At 38.7% G+C, this 22,983-nt stretch overlaps 1 protein-coding gene across 1 annotated transcript in view; it reads left to right on the forward strand.

Moving 5' to 3' along the window:
- The window catches only part of LOC134537066 (AT-rich interactive domain-containing protein 2), a 152,452-nt gene extending 129,469 nt beyond the window's left edge, over positions 1 to 22,983 (forward strand). Inside the window, exons 12-18 of the mRNA XM_063377296.1 lie at positions 1,682 to 1,879; positions 3,007 to 4,734; positions 7,648 to 8,174; positions 10,569 to 10,728; positions 12,289 to 12,453; positions 19,489 to 19,580; positions 21,480 to 22,983. Coding sequence (XP_063233366.1) covers positions 1,682 to 1,879; positions 3,007 to 4,734; positions 7,648 to 8,174; positions 10,569 to 10,728; positions 12,289 to 12,453; positions 19,489 to 19,580; positions 21,480 to 21,597 — 2,988 coding nt within the window. The 3' untranslated portion in view covers positions 21,598 to 22,983. The remainder of the gene's footprint in view (positions 1 to 1,681; positions 1,880 to 3,006; positions 4,735 to 7,647; positions 8,175 to 10,568; positions 10,729 to 12,288; positions 12,454 to 19,488; positions 19,581 to 21,479) is intronic.

Below are 22,983 nucleotides of genomic sequence, written 5' to 3' on the forward strand. Positions count from 1 at the left end.
TTCTTGTGCTTGACGTTTTAACTTTTAATTTAATTTTTTTGGTTTTGTGATAGTGCATTATGCAACTAGACAAGTTTAATTAATGCAAGCAGTCTTTTGGGTTGTTTGCTTGCATTGTAATGCATCCAGACTAAAAATTTGGCCTTAACATTGTAACATGAAGGTTGAGTGACTACTATCTAGTGTTTGTATTTGCCTCATTGTGAATGTAACCAAGCAAATAAATTCAAGAGAATGCATTTTTTGTTTGTTTTATAGGTCACTTTATTACAGGCTAATTTTCATCAAATGCAATTGACTAGTTAATTTCAAAAAAATTTTGAGCATGGATGTGGGTAATGTTCATGTTACTTATTAGCAGAATTGTTTTGTTGAATTTGTGAGAGACAAGTTGCTGGCTATGAACTGAGATAAAAATGACTGATACACGGATTAAAAATAATGAATTAGTCTCCAAATTATAAAAAAAAAAATCATGCTGAGACTGTTGTGCCATGCATGGAGTTAATTGATTAATAATCAAATTTTTTGTTTACAAAGGGGAAATAAAACACTTTTTTTTTTTGTTCGTAAAACAGGTGGCTTTCATTAGAAACATCATCACTATGGTAATGCAGAATACAAGTATAAGTAAAAATTGTTGTATCCAACACGTAGTAAAACATTATTTTTTTGATTTCATAATTTTGCCAAAAAAAAATTTATAGTGTTTTTTTTTGTGTGTTTTTAGTATAGAGCAATTAAATAGCTGTCAGATACGTAAGGTAACTGTAGAGGCATGAATTTTTTTATTATTTGAAGCTTAAACGAGTGTTTATGATAAGTAAGAAGGAAGTGAATTAAGTATTTGTATTGACTGGCTGAATGTGTAGAACACTCAAAAGAAGAAAAATGAGGTAGTTGGGCTTTCTCAGAACATACACCTTTTAAATATTTGAGTGAATCCATGTGAGCTACTTTGCAGTCTGTAAATTGTTTACTATTCGTTGCACGTTACACTGTAGTGACAAAAGTTTTAAAAATAACCGGGAAAAAAAAAAACCATAAATAATTTTTACATGTTATAACAAAACAATACAACATACATTTTTATCCACCACGCGTTAATTAGTGAGTGCTCAATAACAATATAGCGATGTTTTCCGTGACTGGCATTATTTTCTTGAAGGAAGAAAAAATATCTGGGCTCAGTAGTTAGCGATTGCAATGTGATTCAACTACTCATTACCCTTAGTATTTATTTGCTTCTCTTCTTTTTTTTCTTCTTTTTTTTAAAAAAAAAAGTCCATCTAGCTCAATTTTCTTCTTTTGAGTGTTGTATTCTACACATTGAGCCAGTCAATACAAATACTTAATTCACTTCCTTCTTACTTATCACACACACTCGTTTCCAAGCTTCAAATAATAAAACAAATTCATGCATCTACATTTACCTTACGCATCTGACAACTATTTAATTGCTTCTGTACTAAAAACACAAAAACAGTATAAAAAAAATAACACTATAAATTTTTTTTGGCAAAATTATGAAATAAAAAATATATATATTTTACTACATGTTGGTTACAACAATTTTTACTTGTACTTGTATCCTGCAGTGTAGTCAGTTGTATTTGCACGGAGGCACGGAAGCAGTAGTGGGGGGAAGCGCAGGGTCGACACGGGCTGTGGGGGGCTGCAGGTGACGCAGCGGCAGCAGCAGCAGAAGCTCCTGCAGCAGCAGCTGCTGTGCCAGGAGACCTGCCCCACCTCCCCGCCCCCTCAGCCGCTGCCGGCCAAGCCCAAGACCATCGTGTGCATCGCCAGCAAGGCTCCCGTCGACCCCCGCAGGCTCGCCAGGATGAACGGGGCCCGCGCGCCCGTCCCCTTGACCGCTCAGGTAGCCTGTGTGCCAGTGTGTCTCTCTCTCTCTCTGTCTCTATGTGTGTCTATCTGTCTCTGTTTTTGTATCTGACTGTTTCTCTCTCCCTCTCCCCCTCTGTCTGTGTGTCTCTCTCTCTCTCTGTCTGTCTGTGTGTCTCTCTCTCTCTCTCTGTCTATGTGTCTCTCTCTCTGTCTGTCTCTATGTGTCTCTCTCTCTGTGTATCTCCCTCACTGTCTCTGACTCTTTGTGTGTGTGTCTGGCTCTTTTTCTCTGTCTGTCTCTCTCTCTGTTTGCCTCTATGTGTGTCTCTTTCTCTCTACATGTCTCTCACTTTGTAATTTTTCTCTTTCTCTCTCTGTGTGTTTTTTGTGTGTGTGAGAAGGAGAGACTGACTTTCACTCTCTCTCAATGTGTGTTTCTCTCTGTGTGTCACTTTGTCTCTCTCTCTCTTTATGTGTGTGTGTGTCTCTGTGTGTCACTTTGTCTCTCTCTCTCTTTATGTGTGTGTGTGTCTCTGTCTCAGTGTCTGACTCTCTCTCTCTCTCTCTCTTTGTGTCTATGTGTGTGTATCTATCTCTGTCTTTGTATCTGCCTGTGTGTGTGTGTGAGTATCTGTGTGTCTGGCTCTTTTTCTCTATCTGTCTCTCTCCGTTTATTCGTAAACTATGTCTGCGTTCGCAACAATGTTGTGGTAGGACTAATTATTTTTCCGCCGAAAACACCTGGGTGTTAATCCCAGGGGATCAGATCAGAACCTTCGCAAGTAGAATATGTGACTGATGGTGCTGTGGAGCGTTGGGTCTCCGCAGGGTATTTAAGTTCGCTCCCAACTCTTCAAGTGTCATTTCTTTTTTAACTGATACTTGCACTTTCTCAGGCTGCTCAAAATGGTCAAAGTATGTCTGCTATTTCCATTCCCTCAGTCTACAATAAAATCATTCTTAAAGGTTTCTAATAAGATTTTCCTGTTGATTTATTAAATCACTAAATAAAAACTGTTTGGCCATAGTTATTACGTTCAATTTTTCTTGCCTTAAAAACTTCTTTACAGAAAAATAATTTGGGCATAAAAAAATTTTGTTTGTTAGATTTTAATTTGTTTATTATTTTACGTTAAACTCTTATCTGATTGTGGTTTTCAGCTGGACGCAAGCAAAGAAGCCAATGGGAACGGGATCGCCGGCGCCGTATCGGAAATGGTGACGGTGGTGGTGTCGGATCCCGCCGCTGTGCCGCGCGTCGCGGAGAACCACGCGTCCGTGGGCGTGGGAGGGGGAGCGATGCTGAAGGGACGCAGGGAGCCCCCCCAGCCGCCCCCGCCCCCACTCGCCCCCGCCAGCTCCGGGCCGCCCCGGCTCCCCACGCCCGCGCCCGACGACTCCGACAACTCCCGGGCCTCCAGCAGCCGGGACTGCGGCGGCCTGAACGCGTCCACCGACGACGGGGAGAACTCGCTGACGAGCTTCGAGGGCTTCCTGCTCAACGGGATCCCCAACTCCATCGACATCGACGCGGCGTCCAGCGACAGCTCCTCCAAGGACTCCGCGCGCAGCGGCATCCTGGCAGGCAAGACGCTGCAGATCGGCGGGAAGAGCCTGATGCTGGCGGATCTGCTGGAGAAGAAAGTGGACAGGAAGGAGCCGCCCGTGCTGAACGGCATAGTCGGCAAAGAGCTGCGCATAGGGGATAAAGGTCTGGAGTTGGTGGAGAACCACCTGGAGAAAGTGTTGAAGGAAAGTGTGAACGTTAGCGTGACGATAGAAACCAGCACCGGAGAGATGATAGAGACGACGACCGGAGAAGTGCTGAAGGGAATGTCGGAGGAGGGTTTGATCAGGTTAGCGTGTCCCGTCTCGAACAGTTGCGAGAAGGACGGCGGGGCGGTGTACAAGACGGTGGGGACGGCGACGGACGAGAACATCTCGGGCCCCGGGGACGGCGTGAAGTGTGCGGCCGTGCAGACCCAGACGATGCAGGGCATCAAAAGGCCCGCGGAGATGAGGGAGGTGGGCGTGTCGGATGCCAAGAGACCGCATTTGGAAACCGTGACGGTCAACGGTACCTCTTCGCCCATCCCCGTCCTCTCCCTGCCCGAAGACGCCTCCAAGGAAAGCGACAGGTCCGAGTCGGCCGGCGCGTCCACCTCCGCGGCGAACCTGTACGCGGCGCTCGCGGCGTCGACCATCGAAGACGAGCCGGACATTGAGATGGAGCCCACGCCCCAGCTCCAGCTCGCGGGCAGGCAGGCCGTGTTCCTGGGCCAGGGGATGGACACGGGAGGCCAGCAGCTCATAGTCGCGGCTCCCCGGCAGATCATCGTGTCCCAGGGCCAGCTCTCGTCGCAGAACCAGGTGCTGATATCGGCCGGGGGCCAGCTGACCCTGCAGCAAGGGGCGGGCACGAAGATGAAGCCGCCCGCGAGCCACCAGGCCATGCCCGTGCTGGTGCAGACAGGCGGGGCCCCGCCCCAGCGCTCGCCGCTGATGGCCCCCCAGGGCGCCCAGCTCGTGCAGGCGGGCCAGGTGGTGCTGACCCAGTCGTCGTCGGGGCAGTTCATCCTGTCGCAGACGCCCCCCGGCCAGATGCAGCTGGTGACGGGGGCGTCCCAGGGCAGCCAGTACATCGTGTCCGGGGGGGCGGGCGCGGGGCAGGCCCACTACGTCATGGCGCAGCCGCAGACGGCGCTGGTGCAGGGGCAGTCCCAGACCGTGCTCGTGGCACAGACGTCTCAGCAGCAGGGCACGGGGACCAAGACCATCATCATCCTGCAGCCCCAGGGCTCTGCCTCCGCCGCCCACCACCAGAAGGTCATGGTGACGCCCCAGGGGCAGCAGGTGGTCGTCACGCAAGTTCCTAGACCGTTGCTGCAGGTGACCACCGCACCGCATGGTGCCGAGTAGTCGAGGCCTTTTGTGCATTACAACCCCTCTCCATCTCGTTTCTTGTCTCCAGACATTTACTGTTTACATCCCAGTGCCATTTCTGTGTCGAGGCTCATAGCACACTGCATTTTTTTTAATGCATCATGGCAATAATGACGGAGAACCCTTTTAAATTTTTACCCTTAATATAAAGGTATTTTGAAGAAAAATATAAAAATTATACAAATAACTACTTTTTATTTTTACATATATCTTACAAAATATGATTTTTTTCCCCCATCTGCAATACATCATTTTGTTTAAGTAGGTATAATAATATTTGTAATTATTTCATTAATTTTTGCAGGAATGGCGTCAGAATCTTTATTCTTTCCCCCCCCCCCCCCCTCCCCCGAATATTCAATAGACTCCCAGTTAGCTGAGTGCAGGTTAAACGGTTTGCATGTCAATCGTGTCATATTTCCTTCATAAACCATAAACTCAACAGTGGAGTTCATTGTACTTGACAAGACAAGACTCGACAACTATCTTTTTCCTATAACTTTATACCTATTCGACATGTGCAACGAGCATAAAATCACGTACCATTATTTTGCAAACACTTCACAGCCTAATCTCATTATTCCATTCGCCCAGTTTTGTTACAGTACAGTTACTTTTACATATTTACTCTACCTGTAAAACATTTATTCCGCTATGTACTTTCCAGAACACGAAAAAGATGCCATTACATAATGGCATGCTGTACATCATACATTTGTAGCATAGAAAACAAATATCTTAATATCTTTGACACTGGTAAAAATGGTGGATGGCTTTATTTCCATCTACAAAAAACATTAATATTTCTTTTACAAGAAGATTAATGCAGTTCCTTCCTCCATAAATTCTTGACGTTATTTTTGAAAATATGTATTGCCAATTTTTGAAGTAGGAACATTGGCTTCCAACTAAAAAAATGGTAGAAGAAAAGAAAACTAATACAGAGTTAATTTTCTCTTCATTTACTTTTTTTTTTTATTTTGGTTAGGTTATAGTTTGTGCTCATAATTTTTGTTTTATGTTCTAATGTTGCTAGATTATGCTGCAAATCACATTTTTTTTAAACTGACTGGTTTCTTTTTAAAATAACATATAAAACGTAATTCTGATGGAGAGTCTTTTGACCATAAAAATATATAATTCAAAATTTTTTGTTACTTTTAAACATTTTTTCAAGTCCTTTTCTGAGGGATCGTAATATAAGTAGTTTCCCGTTTTGACTACAGGTTAGGTTAGGTTAGGTTAGGTACATTAAAACTCGCATTGAACTGTGATAGGAACTTCAAATTTAAAACGTACCTATTTTAACCGGAACAGCTGTTCTTACTATGTATTTTATAGTTTTTTTTTTAATTTAGTTAATTTAACCTAACAATCTATTAAAACAAGTTAACAGTATTTTTTTTTATGTATCTAACCTAACCACTCGTTAAAAATGGTAAACTACTGGTAAACTATTTTATGTATCACAGCACACTATTAGAATAAAATATAAAAAATTGAAAACATCTCCAGTAGTTAAACAAGAAAATATCTGAAAATTGTTTTTTTAAAATTGTTTAAAACAAGTTACTATCAATATTTATCGTTATTTAATTCACTAATGCACACAATTCTATTTGACTTCAAAGGCGTTCACAGATACTAAGTTTTCCACAGTCAGGTTGGAATAAAATACTCAATTTTAAAAGTAATCATAAATAGGTTTAAGTAATAGGTAGTTATATTTCACATATTCTCATTACACAAATAACTAACTTGTTGTAGATGTATATAAATTTTAATATAATTCTAACGCTACATTAACATAAAACACGTGGAACATAAAATTATTCTCTGAAAATTTCTGGAATTACTTGAGCTCGATAGATATTTTAATTGCTTGTGGCTCATTAAAAAAAATATATATAAATTATGGACTCAACTCGGTTATTATTACTGAACTCTGCAGCTCAACTCAACCCAGTAGTTTGTAGACACATCCATCTGTAATTTTCATTATCCTGGATTGGTTCTGGTTCTAATTGATAGAGACTGGAAAAATTCGCGCTTTGGATGACCTCTAGGATAGACTCCACAATCCCCTACATACTCGGGCAAATGCCACCTGCTCATTGGTTACAGACTCGTGACACGTGTCAACTGGGACGCTTGCGATTCGATACTTTTTTGGCTAAAGGTTTTTCATTGACTCAAAGTCCTTCAGATAAACTGTGAGCCAATCAGAGAAGCAAAATAAAGGTACAGTTGTTTGGATTCTATCATAACGTGAAATGAATTCGCGAATTTTTCCGGTCTCTACTAATTGATCTAACTTAACGAGATGGTACTAGACTCGTCCATCTGTAATTTTCATTATCCTGGGTTGGCTCGGGTGCTGATTGATCTAACTTAACGAGATGGTACTAGACTCGTCCATCTCTATTATCCTGGATTGGCTTTGGTGCTAATTGATCTAACTTAACGAGATGGTACTAGACTCATCCATCTCTATTATCCTGGATTGGCTCTGGTGCTAATTGATCTAACTTAACGAGATGGTACTAGACTCGTCCATCTCTATTATCCTGGATTGGGTCTGGTGCTGATTGATCTAACTTAATGAGATGGTAATAGACTCGTCCATCTCTATTATCCTGGATTGGGTCTGGTGCTGATTGATCTAACTTAATGAGATGGTACTAGACTCGTCCATCTCTATTATCCTGGATTGGGTCTGGTGCTGATTGATCTAACTTAATGAGATGGTACTAGACTCGTCCATCTCTATTATCCTGGATTGGCTCTGGTGCTGATTGTTCTAACTTAAGAAGGTGGTACTGTATATTAGTTAACTATTGTGTTCTGGGCGTGCTGCAGAACCCGTCTCCGAGCCTACCTCCGCCAGCGCTGGTGCCCACGTCGGGGGCCTCCGCGGTGACGGCCAGCGCCTCGAGCGTCGCCCAGGTGCAGCAGAAGCAGCAGCAGCAGCAGGCCAAGGTGCTGGCGGGGGGCGCGGGGGTCCCGGGAGCCCAGCTGGCCCGGCTGCCCGGGCCCCACGCCGGCCAGATCACGGTGTCGACCGCCGCCGCTGCCACGTCGGTGATCCACCAGGCGCCCCTGGCGCGGCCGGCCGTCCCCGCCCTCATCCAGCCGCGCCCCGCGAGGCCCCCGCCGCCGCCCGCCCCCGTGCCGTCCCCCCAGCGGCCGGCCGTCAAGACCTACCAGAACCCCCGCGCCGTGCAGGCGGAGCGCTCCGTGGCGGTGCAGCACTGCCCCGGGGCCCCGCAGCAGCTGAAGGCCGTCCGTCCGCCCGCGCCGGCGCAGCAGGCGCAGACGAGGCTGCCGGCGCCTGGCACGCCCGCCGACCAGGCCGTGTTCCTGTGCGAGTGGCGCGGCTGCATGCGGTCAGTACAGTAGAACCTCGATGATATGTTCCCGTTTCATACATTTTCCCGTGTCATACGCCGATTAATTTTGGTCCCGCCGAAAGTACTATATTTACAATGGTTTTCTTTCCCGGAACATACACTTATAAAATCAATCATTTCCCGTTTCATACGTTTTTACGAAGCGGAAAAGTCCTAACATTCAAATTTTTTGTTAAATTCCTCCTGATAAACTACGTTTTAATGCTTTTATTTTGAAAATCGTTCATTGTTTACCTTTGCAAACGTAAGAAAATAACTTTATCACACCATAGATATGGAGAGTATCAGGAAGACTGTGCACTTCGCTAGTAGCATCTATGGCAAGCACCAAGCGAGACTAGTGGCGCAAACTAGCAATGATTATGAAAATGGTACACGCGCTTTACCAAGACACGGATCTCATATTTTGTGCATTCATTAATCTTTGAACTGAATATACCCGTTTGTTATTGTTTTCTTATGATCGGATTGTTTTGTATTTTACGTTTCTCAAGTTAAAATTTTTTTGAAAATTGTTCTGTTGCATAAAGTTGTTTGTAAGATGAAACAAACAAGCAAAAATTTCTGATTTTCTTTTTACAATAGCCTATTTTGTTTTATTTCTAATTTAGGCTTTGTGACTTTTCCCCCCCTCCAAGAAAGGACTTCATAATCATAACCTTTTGTAAGGCAACTGTTTCTCATGTCAGCTTTACTTGATTATGGACTGTATTTTACATTTCTGGTTTTTTTATTATATGTATATATAATGATGAATTCATATATTTCATTAATATAATGCAATTATTTACACATTATGTATTTAAGTTTAATCTGACATGCTGGTATGCTAGATTGAAAAAAAAATTATATTATTGCTATTCCCTTTTCATACACTTTCCCGCATCATACACCATTTTTGTGCCCTCCGTTGAAAAGTGTATGATAGGGGTTCTACTGTAGTTCACCTACCTACCGCGTGTTGGGTAGTGGTGTGCGGTTCCCGTACCTTTCCTTCCCCCTGTACCTACTGGGATGCAACTATAGTTGGTTCATTTCCAATTACAAATGGTGGGTTTACAACATCTGACAACAGTGACATTTTATTTCAGTTAACTCAGTAGTTTACCTACCGCATGTTGAGTGGCTTTGGGTCAATGCCTTGAGTATTCCTCCTGTACCTACTGGGATACAAATATAGTTTGTTCATTCCCAATTACAAATACATGGTGGGTTTACAACGTCTGACAATAGCAAAATTTGATTTCAGTTAACCTGAGAGCCATAAAATAAATTAACTTGCATGTGCCTGTGTGTTCTCTTACAAATATGTTTTTATATTTTATACTTGCCTAAAAATGTTGGCTGATTTTTTTTTAATAATAAATAGAGCTACTGAAATTTTATTCTAAGACTTGTAACTTTTGAGATTTCGCTACAGGGGAAGAATTTCCCTGCTTTGATTCCAAAACCTTGGAATTCTGAATCCTTGTTTTCCCATCAAAAATGTAAAGTATAAGGTGTTTTTGAAACTAAATCCGGTTGAAGTTTGGTACGGCAGACTAACCCATGATTCTGGAGGGCTGATGGGGAACTAATAGTGCCTTTTTTTTCTTTATTTCCTGCCCCTTCTTAAATTTTCTGGATCATTTCTGAAAATACTATAATAATCAACCAGATACTTGTATCATATTTGTTTCGTACTTCCAGGCTCAGGCTTATATGCCATGTTGGTTACATTTCACTTTCCTGTCATTACATTATTTTGGGATTAAATCCTTTAATTTTTATTGATAAATCTCTTGTATTTGTATGTTTACTTTTACATTTTGTCACACATGGTTAAAAACTACAGTGACTTGCCTGGTGTTTCGCATCAAGCAAATAAAGGTTAGCAAGCATCTGGTAACAAAATGTTACAAACAAGCAACAGATGTAAAAGAGCTACCATTGTAAATAATACGTAATAATGATAAATAAATTAAAAAATTATTATAGATCCTTAGCTTTAAAAGAGTCAACACATGGCTTTATCTTTATGTGCCAACAGGTATTTATTTTGAGTAATCTGTGGTTTCTGTTACGTTTGGGTCATATGATATGTGCACCCAAAAGAGTAAAGGCTATAGCTTTTTTCCAGTTGGGTCAACAATATGTTGCATCCTTGGAAAGGAGTGAGTTTTCATGTTTTTTTAGGAGTAAGCATTTGAAGTTTGTTTACTTAAAAATTGTTTCCTTTCGTCTGTAAGTCGAGGCCTGGTTTGGGAGAACTCTACAGAACAGGCCAAAATGAATTGTGGTGCAGTGATAAAATTTTTGAGGCCCCCCCCCCCCCTTTTTTTATTATTATTATTAAATCGGTATTTACACGGTGGTCGGTTGATGCGGCAGGAGTTTCTCGTCGGCGAACGAGGTGTACCTGCACGCCTGCGAGGCGCACTGCCCCCTGGGCAGCGAGGAGATCCAGTGTCTGTGGGAGCGCTGCGACGCCATGCGGCGCAAGAGGCTGTCCCTCATGACCCACCTGTACGACCGCCACTGCAACGCCGACGTGAGTGCGCTCTCTCTCTCTCTCTCTCTCGTGGTCCGCTCACCGTGTTTCATCGCATGATCGTCGCACCTTTATTTTAGGGCGTCGAATTTAGGATTAAAAAGCTCTCACGTAAACGTTGAATGATGTTTTTGGTCCCGCTATTAGATTCCGAGCGCTCTGTGTAGTTATTTTTCTCGTGTAAAACAATGTATTTTATATTTTTAATCCATTATTTATTCGGACATTACCACTTACTTATTTAATTAATGGAAATACGAAGTTGTCTGATGTGTGAATTTTCTTTTAATGACTTTTTAAAATGTTATGACCTTTTTTCTGTTTTGTCTGCGTCGCCGCGGTGTACCGCACATAAAAATGTAGCCAGCGCTAGTTGATATCATTCGTGTTTGGTTATGTTAATTCCCGTGTAGAGCGCACGCACGTAGTCAAATATCAATAGCTCGCCGATTGCATGCAACACACGCGCACTCTGTTTAGAGCCTAGTTAACTACATTTGATAGCCCACATTTTTTTTGTGGTCTGTACGACGACAATGGTTATGCGTTAGTTACGGCTCACTTTTGAGTCACGGTTTTCATTTTCCTATTGAAATTTGAACAAAATGTTTTTGTTGCATGACTTATTAATTTAATTTGTTTGGTGTGCTTTTGTATACTCTACTATTTAAATAAACATACTTTCCATTAATAGGTTTTGTTTTTTTAATAACTTTATCTTACAAAAAATGTTGTTTGCATAAAAAAAATCGCACCCCTACTTTTCAAACTTGATTCTAGTATAAAAATGTGCGGAGATTATGCGATAAAACACGGTACTCTGACAAGATTAGAGAAGAATTTCAGAATAAGTGAACATGCGGAACGTGAGTGATTTAACAATTGCGTGCTACTTTCACATCCTTGGTCTGTGCAGTTGCTCAGGGCCGGATTACAGAACTGGCTTGAACCGTGGGATGCGGGATTAAAGGAGTTTTACCTGTACCTCAGTTGAAACCGTTTATTTGTTTAATGAGATGATAGAATAATGTATTGAGAAAATATAATTGATCACCCAATAAATTTAAGTAATAAACTTGTTTCTTATTTGTGATTTAAATTGGTTATTATTTGATTCTGTATTTCTGTACAGCATATTAAAAATGTATTCTCATTTTTTTTTTTTTAACTGCAGGCCCAAAATTTATGGGGGTGAAGATGGAGTAAGATTTGGTTTATCATATAAACTTATCTCCATAGAAAATAAAGCTGGATGTAAGATACGGAGCATGAAAAACTTAAATAATTTATTTTGTATGGTGTATTAACCATTTTTAGTCATTTGACCCCAAAGGTAGTGAAATGGGGGTACATTATTTTAAAAAGTAATAAATTATATATAAAAAAAAATAAGGTGGAGGCAAGAAACTGAGAAAGAAATTGATTACTTAGAATTTTTTCTTTACTTTGATTGAGTAAACTCTGTCTCGTAACAGGTTACTCGGAGTTAACTCAATGTTGTAATCTCCTCTTCATCTTATTTGAGGTGTGCAGTGACAGGTTTTGGGTTGAAATGCGCAGGTGTTGCGCATGATGGCGGTGAGGCGACGACAGCTGTCACAAAGCGGCCGGAGCGAGATCCCTCCCCCACAGCCACCCCCGCCACACCCCGGGTACGCCCCCAACGCTGCGTTCCACGCGATCAAGAGGCATGCGCTGGAGTTCGTCAATCCCAAGGAAATGATGGTGAGTTCCCCTTCTTTTCCCGTACCGCTGCCTCCATCGCTGCTCCCATCGATGCAGACAATTTTCCATGGTGTTACTCTTAGTTTGATTTGGTTTTTCAAACAGTGGATTTCCGTGTTATTTTATTTTTATAAAAGCTGTTATGTTACGTACTCCACCAAAACAGGGGTAAAATTTATATGCTGCATTTTTACTGTAAAACAACAACTCTTAATCAGTTGGTCTAAAACAGATACATTCAGAACAATAAAAATAAATTACCGATGAGCATTTACTGTTTGAAATTGATTCAACGAGGGATGCACAATAAAACATGATTGAATTAAAAAAAAAAATTTGGATCCATGCATTTTAGTTCTTTTTTTTTATATCAGGAAATAACTCACCTTGAATTTCAAACTTTAAATGATTTCTTGAAATAAGTTTTGGTTAAATTCTACTCCATTCCCTTGCTACATGGGCTGTTGACTTGCATTTCGGTGTTACGCAGTGATTTGACAGGCTTTTCGGTTTTATTTCGGTTTCACCGCAATTCACCACATAATCGTGTCCCTGCCCATCATCATCTAAAGATCCAATGCCAAAAGGACTTTAAACCCTAGTTCTTTTTATTTAGTTTACCCAATAGATTAACTGCCCTTTCTTAGTTCTTTTAGTAAGGCTGGTCAGCCTGTATTGACTTTTTTAAGTTTGGTGGTGGTGTAATTTAGAGTAGTTAGTGTTTGTGCTCTGGGAGTACATATCTTACGGTTGCATGGGAGTAACAACTACTTTGCTTCTGGGCTGAGCCATGTCTGCGTGCCAGACTTCTGGACGTACCTTTCGGCAGCCTCCTTCCGGTGTGACTTAAACTGAGGGCATGTTGTGCTGGCACAGGGGCCTGTGATTGGTCCTGCGATCGAGGGAGGGTTCTAGCCAACCGTGGCGAGCTCTGGCCTGCGGCTCGTGTGACTGTTCGTGATTGTGACGAAACAAGGAATTCCAGATGTTACTTCATCGTTAGCCATCCTCTTATGATGTTACTGGGAATTTAATTTACCATTTCTGCGGCTTCTCTGATTAATCTCCCCACACGAGGTCTGTCCGCGTTCGCTTTCCAAGGGGTAACGCGCCCTCTTCACTTCACTAGTTCGGGGGCTGGTGTCGCCGTATTTATGCCCCTCAGCCCCCTTCTGGAATGGTGTCACACCCCTGTGAAGTGTTGCATCGTCAGAGTGGACTTGACATCCAAGGCTCCCAGAACAATGGCGTCCTAGTTACGCCACTCCACACAAGGGAGACTCTGGGAACGTGTTGAACCCTCCAGAGGCTCTGAAGAAGGGGGGTGGGGTGTAGATAGCGAGGAGCCGTTGCTAATCCGATTGGGTGTTGTAACTGGAATGGATGATGCCCCAGCAGGCCTGGCCTTGCGTCTAATATCCTCGTGACAATACTTCCTGTTTTAATTTTTTCAATCCAGAAATTTTTTTCCCCTGTAATAAATCTTTTTCAGTACATTATTCTAGCCCATTGAGCACATGCTAAGTGTGGTTCTGGGGTTGCCGTTCCCGGGGCTGGGAGCGAATTCTCGCTGCATCCGATAAAACTCGGTTCACCGCATCAGCAGAAGTTTTCTCTGTTTCGCTCTACACAAATATTTTCAAAATTTTATTACAAGTTCTCAAAATTGTACCGATAAATGATCCTGCCAGACATTCACTTCATTATCCAACACATTTAAAATCTCTGAGACTTCATTTTGGTCATTTTCGTTGAGGCATAAAATAATTTTTCCAATGTAGTCAGTTAATAACAAGGGAATGGGGGAAAAATATAATTACTTTATCCCCTCCCTTTTTTTTATTTTATTTTCCCACCTTCTCTCCACCCAAATTGGCATCCATGATTTAGTATCTACCGTTTTAAATTATTCTGGATGATGATTATTATTATTATTATTTAAAGCAACATTAACATTCTAAATGTTGGACAAATAAATATTCATGAATACGATTACTAACAAATACATATCTCTGTCTGCTACCATTTCACGATGGTAGTGAAATAACTTTCATTGTCTGTTGTATGTTTCAAGTGCTGAATAAAGTGCTTGTTTACAGTTGTACCTGTGAATGTTTTTATGCCATCATTAATAGTACTGAGTTTTAGCTGCTGAAAGTGGTGCATTTTTAATTGCGTGCATGTTTTTACTTAGGTTAAAGAGCAATGCTTTTTTTTAAGTAGTCTGTTAAGAACAATTTCATCGTGTTGATGTATACTACCGCAATAAATTTAGGAAACTGGGAAAAAGTAATTTCCTTTCTGATGTTCGGTGAAGATAAGTTCTCGTTCTTCCCGAAAAATCGGGATCCCACCAGGCTTTAGTATTAACTGATGTGTCAGAAAGCCGTAAGAAATGGAAAAGTGAATCACTTTGTAAATCTGAAACAATTAATTTTGCCACACAATTCTGAAAAATTTCAATAATTAAATGCGGAACATTTTTGTGACATTTTATGGAGGGAATTTGTAATTGACTAGGTAATTAAGCTATTAAAAAAAAAGTCAAAATGCCAATTGAATGGAATATAAAGAATCAGACTCCAATGGTTTAGGAATCATAGCTGGTAGATTATTTCCCAATAGCAGAACTGCATTTGTGAGTATTTTATTAATAGGAATACCTATTACTGCCAATTTCGATGTGAGATTTTTGAGGTTTTCACCATCTAATCAAGGTTTATTTCTAATATCCAGTTAACTATAAATCTAATTAATCCCGTGTAGTTGTGGTGTATTGCGAGATCCTTCTTGCTCTTCGCTGTCGCGGTGCTGGTCGAAGTGGAAGGCGGCCGATGCGTACTCGCTGTGTTTGTTTGTTCGCTGCAGAAGGCGGTGCCAGCCAGCGTCCAGGCTCGGACTGGCCCGAGCCCGCCCGAGCAGGTAATCCCGGTCTTCTGTGTGTTGCACCGCTTTGTCCGGCTTGTGTGGTTGCATGGTTTGTGTTTTCCTTTGTTGGCTTGGCTCCGCCCACACCCCACCCCCGCCATGCACCGGTAGTGGATGTTGTTGTTGCGACAAGCTTTGGTGTTGTGCCACACGTTTGTGTGTTCGTTTGTTTTTTTGTTCCCACTTCTGTGTAGAATGAATTTTGTGTTTTCAATGTTCACACACACGTAAGCTGTCGTGTGTTAAGTATCCCTCGCACTGAAGTGGAAGAGAGAGGAACCGAAAGTTGCAATGTGGTTTCAACTTTCAACAGATGTGCTTTAACTAAGGGCATGATTTTATGGTTTTATTTCTAGAACAGTTTCTCTTTAGAACAGGAGATTTTTCTGTGTTATTTTTTTGTCATTCATAAAAAAAGTGTATTAATTAACCAATATTTCTTAATACGTATTTCGCCAATACATTCTCATTTTGATTGACCCCAGATGTACTTATACTGTAAAATCATTATTAATAAGCATGTGTAGAACAGAACTATGTACTCAGAAAAATAAAAATAAATCGTAAATTTTTGGGTTTGTTTGAAACATGATTGATCAAACATTATACATAGTTCTTTTTTTTTCCCAATCCATTTCAATAGAAAATTTCTTGCTTAATAAATTACATTCAACGAATTTACCATTATGAAAGATTAAATCTTTGTAATTTGATTTAAGTTTTGTCAAATTTCCTTTTGATTTGATGTTTTTAGTTACATTTCTGTGCTAAAAGGGTGTATAACTTGCATTTTGATGTTACATGTTTATTGACATGCTTTGCGGTGTTATTTCAGTTTTATTGTAATTCACCATATATTGTCCCTAGCCATGGCTATTTTTTATCGTTTAATATAGAAAATTTGTCTTCGTTAAGGCAGCTGTCACACATTAAGAACTCCTCAAGGACTATGACATACTGTATATTGACAGTGTTGTTTCAAATGATGTCATTCCCAAAAATTAATTCAATACTAAGTGCCCATGCTTTATGTACCATGCTTGAACTAAACAAATACTTATATACTTCAAACTGTTGAAGTGTTGAAACCATTATGGCATATTTCAGCTCCTTACTCGACCCCTTTCCGGTCAGACTAGCCATTTGTTTACTGTCCAGCTGTAAGCAAAGTTCGTTAACTCGAAAGGTTGCGTGTGCAGCCCTGTCATAGTTTCGTCAGGGGGCGTTAAGATTCTGAAAGTCGTAGTTAATAAGCTTAACTTATTTTCTTTTGAATTTAGAAGAGTTTTTCAACTTAAAAAAAAATTTTTAAAGAAAAAAAAATACTAAAATTTGCTATGACAGCAGACTTGCAACTTATGATTCATAATCCCTATTTTCGTGTGGTAACACTTGTTCATCCAGTATTAAAACACCGGGGATACTCCGGAAATGTAAATACACGTGTATATGTTTTTATGATGCAGTTTGGAGCTATTGTTTGCTTTGGCTTTAGTTGTTAAAAATTATCATGCAACACTGGTGTGTGTGCGCTGAATACTTCTAAACATCAGTTGTACGTTGTATTCAGATCTTGGCATGTACCTCCATGGCAAAATTTTCTTCTACTTCTTTCCCCCTCTCCTCTTCCTTCAACACACTTATGCTGTAATAGCATTGCAGTTTTAGCACAAATATTAATGCATTCATTACGATAAATTATGTGTCAGCAACAAAAGCCACATGTTTGTAGCTGCTAAACTTAATTACAAATTTTAGCTTTTCGAAAATTTTCATTCTTTTTGTCTAGATTTGAATTTTTTTCTAATTTTCATTGCATGGAAATAAATTATGTGTACGCAACGCATCACGAGAGCAGAATCTTGCATGTCCAGAAGCATGACGGAGCTCAAACTTTCGCTTCTAGTTGGTCGTGTCAGCAATTGTTAGAGTATTAACACGGAGCGATTCCTTGAAGTGGGGGGGGCTGTGACTCTAGTGACCCTTGCAGTTACCCACGTGGGTCGTTGCTTCCTCCCAGGTCTGCAGACGGGAGCGTCCAAGCTGGGGGAAGATGTTACTGTTCTCTGTTGTAACATTTAGCATACTAAATCCAAATTAATTCTACACTATAGTACTATAGAAAGCAGTGAAAAATCCTGAAGGTGCTAGGTGATCCCATTTCAAGTGGTAAATGTTGGTTGTGCGTGACTGAACGCCCCGATCTCTTGCTCGGTCTGAAGTGTTGATTTCCACTCGCGGCCACTTTCAGCATGCAGCTGAAGGCTGCAGAAGCGTGTCAGGTTTTTGAGAGCATCGGGAAAAACTTTCTCTGCAAAAAACGGAAAACTTTAAATGAAATGTCACAAACATATTACGACACCTCTGGTGTGAGTAGTGGCCACAATGAAGTTAATGTTCAGGCAATCTGTGATATATTTTTTTACGAAGCTTTGTTCTTCGTAATCCTTTGCTCATCATTTTTTTTATAACAAAACAATGGGTAATTGTGCACATCATAATCAACACTTAAGATGGGCATTTCATTATTTCGAGGTATTCATTTATGCTCCACTCTGGAACTTAGTCGTGCTTGTAAGAGAAGTGTGCAGAGGAAGCTACCATTACGAATTGACAGGTTAAAACTTCATTCATTTGTATAAAATAATATCTGTTAATGGACATGTAATTGTAACTTTAAAACTAGCTATGTATTATTTACCTAAAAAAATTATCAAAAGTTTTTCAACGAGATATTTAAATAATATATGTGATGGTGCTATGTTTATTGGTGTAGTATTAAATTAATAAATAATATAAGTAAAACAAAATAATTTTAGTAATCTTCTATCTTTGATTGTGAAGTAAATTGAAAAAGTGGTCTTCACGTTTCCGGAAGAGTTTAATTTGCGCTGTTGTTGTTATGTCACAAGTTGTTCATCACTTCATTGTACTTCTCTCTCATTGCAGCACTAGTTTTCACCTTAGAACATTCCATAGTTATGGTTTTTGTCCAATTTTATTTGAGGCTGATCTTCATGTAGGCTGGTGGACTTCTCAAAGTCTTCATAAAAAAAATAACCCATGCAGATATGATGATGAACTTTTGGTTTTGTTTGATATTGATTTTTATTTCATTACTGGTGGCAATTTTTTAAGTTCATCTCTTCACAAGAGTTTTTTGTTGCAACTACTTCAAAGTGAGTTAAAATGCTGTGTAAACAGTATGTCATAAGATAAATTATTATGTAAAAACAGATGTATCTTTTGAGTAAACCAAATATTCAGATGGCTGTTTAGTTTTCCATTTTTTAAATATTAAAGTTTGCCGAGAATGAGACTGAAGAGTTTGGATTGACTGAAATTTTACTATTGGCTGTGGAGGGATAGTAGACAGGATATATGTATGTATATGTATATATATGGCATCAATTGGCTTGCTGCAGTGTGCAAATAAAAAAAATTTCCCCCCTGTATTTTAACTTTCGGGTGAGTATGCATATTAATATTTTTATTTTAAAACAATACTCACGGGGGCCACAGGCTGTACAGTAATTTGTGAACCAAATAGTTCTATAAATTTTGTAATTATTTAAACAATTATCAAGTTGATGTTTATGAATATTATAATTTTTTTTTATTTGGAAAAGAAAGTGTTGCAAAATAAAAATTTTTATTAACCTTAAACTTTCATTATTTATATTTATTGAGTTTATTGACTATCTCACACTTGAAACAGTTAAGTTTTCTGGCACACTTATAATGTTAATGATTTAAAGAAATCAGAATAACACAGTCACATGGATAGTATTTAGTGGCATTGTGAGCTTGTCATGTGTGTGGGGAACACGAAAATGGTGAGAACAAATATTTGTTTTATAATTATACAAGTAATTTTTATGAGAAAGAAGCGTTCAATATCATATCCGAGAAGGCCTGTAATCAATTTGTTGACATGATATTTGCTAGAATAAGAACATAACTTTTATGTGGTACGTGTGTTATTTGTTACAGAAAGAAGTAACATTTGGCATGGGTGCAGAGCAGGTCTTGTTTTTAAATAGTTTTTTTTTTTCTTCTGAAAATGTTATATTGAATTAACTGAAATGATGTGTTCTTCAATTCTAGGATGACAACGAAGGCCCTGTTACCAAAAGCATCCGGCTAACTTCGTCGCTCATCCTGAGAAACCTAGTCATTTATTCCACGAATGGAAGAAGGTATGTATATTTGAATTACAAACTTTTATATATATATATATATATATATATATATATATATATATATATATATATATATATATATATATATATATATATATATAAATCTATAACCACTCAGGTATTTGAGAATGTAAGTATTGTCAAAATTATTTCTCTTGAGCAACTTTATCTTATTTCAATACCATTGATACAACCTTCAGGGACCATTATTTGGTGCTTTGTATGAATGATGAGATTGGTTTTAACTATGATAGTTCTCTGTTCAATAATTTTTTATCTGTAAGTATTAAAATCTGTTAAATATCAACAAGCATCACAACTTAATGTTTACTAAGGAAAATAATTTACGTATTTCTGTGTGAGTTGCATTATTGTCTTGGAAGTTCGAGAATACTTTAATCAAGTAATAGTATTTGTGATGCAAATAAATTACAAATCTTCAGGTAAGTTACAACACAGGAAAAAAATATCACCCTATCTTAATATTTTGTCATTGAAATAAATGTTGGGTTATACCTGCCTGTCAAATACAAAATAAAAATTTAAAAACTACCTACAATGCAGTTCATAATTTTTATATATATATATATATATATATATATATATATATATATATATATATATATATATATATATATATATATATATATATATATTAATTGACTGCGGGAAAAGAAACTAGGCTGAAATTGTGATAACAACCAAAACAGTGAGGACGATGACAACGACTAAGATGACGACAAATGACGACTACTTCATATTCCAAGGGAAAATGTATTTCCTGATATCTGCATCGAGTCGTAATGTTAAATAGGCAATAAAAGGTAACTGTTTCGCATCATCACTAGCACAATCATTAATCCAATTATCGTACTTCTAACTTATCTTACCAGGTACATTTGAAATTGCCAAGTAGTACTTATAAGGCAATTTTTCAAATTTTAGATTTGCCCAACATCATAATCACTTAATACAACCGTGTTTGTTTGAAAATGAAACTTTTTCATATTAATTGGTTTTAAATTGACATTTACATGGAGATGAATTAGTTGTTATTGAGTAATGTACCATTTTATACTTTTATTTGCTTGCAATTTTATATTTGTTGTTATTATTATTATTATTATCAATACCGGTATTTGAGTGCCTGCCAACAGTCTTGACCTTTAATAGGCAGGCACTTACAAATATTACATAAAATAATACATAATTAACACATACCTAGTAGTACACAGAGACAGTCACCAAAAACAGACAACACAAACATAAGATATGATAAAACAAACACATGTCAAAGACAAAAAAAAATAGTTCTAAACAAAAGAAATAGAAACATTAACATTATCACTTTTAAATTAATGTTAACTGATGAAATTACAGATGAGATGTATAATGTTTACATAAAATAGTTATATAACTGCATAAAAATTAGGAGTTCAAATGTCTTTCATTGAGATTATCAACTTTCGAAATAGATCAAATCTCTTTAATCAATTATTACAATGTAAAACATTAAAATTAACATTATCAATTTAAAATAAAGTAAAGGTAATAAAGTAACAACAATATAATTTTATATGGAATAGTTACTTAACTTCATAATATTTAAGACCTCTAATGTCTTTCATTTTTATACTGCCGAAAGATTTTTTTCTTTCTTTCTTTTTCATTTCAAATGATGACAATCCTTTTCGTGTTCCATGTTAAAAAGAAATTTTAATGTTTCCAACTTGGTAACAGTAGGAATAACTACTCATTCTGCAAATGTTCAGGAAACCCATAAATAAATTGATACTGTTTCCAGGTTGATAAACGTTATGATTTTGGCCACATCAGAAGCAACATGTCAAACTGCCGGGTGCCAGCAGTCGTTGAGGCGGGGGTAATGTCTTTCAGATTCCTGCGCAGCTACGAGCCGCACCTGGCGAGCATAGCGCTGAGCAACGTGGAGTCGTCGCGAACGATCGCGCAGGTTCTGTACGACATGAACCAGCAGACGTCCAGCCAGAGGTGACCCTTCTAGGCCTAGCGCCGCGGATCTGCGAGGCGTGATCGACAACGTCCAGACCTGGTTTCCAGCACAGGCAACACATTGTACATTCTCTGTTTTTGTGTGTATTTATTTTATCGACAGAAGACTGCGGACCGTGTTGTACAAAGAAATATCTCCGAGCGGAAAGTTAATTCAGTGTCTCGAAGCTTGCTCTTCTTTTTTTTTTTTCGTGTGAGAACTAATTTCAAACTGGGGAATGTAAAAGAGAATAATTTTTTTGTGATTGGTGGATTTATGTGAAAAAATGACTCTCGAGGTTATTTATACAATTGTAATTAATGAACTTGCTTATTCTCGTCGAGAACTTGTGTATAAAACTTTTGTGTCTCTCTTATCATGTTGTGTTTGTAAGTATTGTATAGGATGTGCTCTTCTCTCCATTCAGACTTTTTTTGACTGGCTTTTGGAGATCTTACTTTCAGTGTCAATTTTAGAGGGTTACTTTCTAGCACTAAAAGTGTTTTGTTACGACTTTTTTAAAGAAAATATTATACAGTTGTTGTTTTTTGCATTGCCTCATAAATTAAATGTGCAATTCTTTTTCAAGTATTTATTAAAGACAAACTGCACTTATGTAAATAGAATGAATCCCATTCTGTTGGGTGGTCTGGAGCATTCTTTGGATGTGGAACTCTGTGTCTTTTAAGAAAACTTGTAGCATAAGTGTTGTAGGAGTACTTAGTTCTCGTGGTTAAGACACCGAAGGAAAAGAATGTGCACATTGTTTTATGGAAATAAACCCAAACATGTTTTGTGAAATTTGAATTTAATCTGCGTCCACTTTGAAAACAAATACATTCAACAAAAAAGTTTTTTTACCAGAGATATTTTGAAGATTCATGAAATGTTAGTTATGCAGCATGATATTTGATAAAGTGTTTCAACCTTTGGCATTAGGTAAATAATGTTATCAAAATGACTTTTTATTTTAAATATTTAAGAGTCCTCAATTTTTTTTTTGTAGTGGAGGATAGTAATCTTCACACATTTTACCAAATAATTTAATAACGAGTATTTTCAATTTTCAGCGGAAACTATATGTGTGACAGTAATTGTAACGTTATCCTATGCCATTCCATGTGTTGGGAGTCTTACAGTTATCTTTGCAGTATTGTGTGTGAAACTTACACTTAACCAGAATCCAAGAGTAAAACACTCTCATCAGTACGATAACCTCAGACTTCTGGAATGAGACGCCAGCAATCATCAGTGTATGGTATCATGGTCTATTTTCTTGTGCTTTTGTCATTCTTTTTGTATGGAAAGTAGCTAAAGTATAGAAAGCACTGTACAATGTTCACATAAAAAGATAATCTGAAATAAATAATTGCATTTATTGATTTGTAA

The sequence above is a fragment of the Bacillus rossius genome, chromosome 11 (genome assembly GCF_032445375.1).
Source record: "Bacillus rossius redtenbacheri isolate Brsri chromosome 11, Brsri_v3, whole genome shotgun sequence".
NCBI classification, from domain to species: Eukaryota; Metazoa; Arthropoda; class Insecta; order Phasmatodea; family Bacillidae; genus Bacillus; species Bacillus rossius.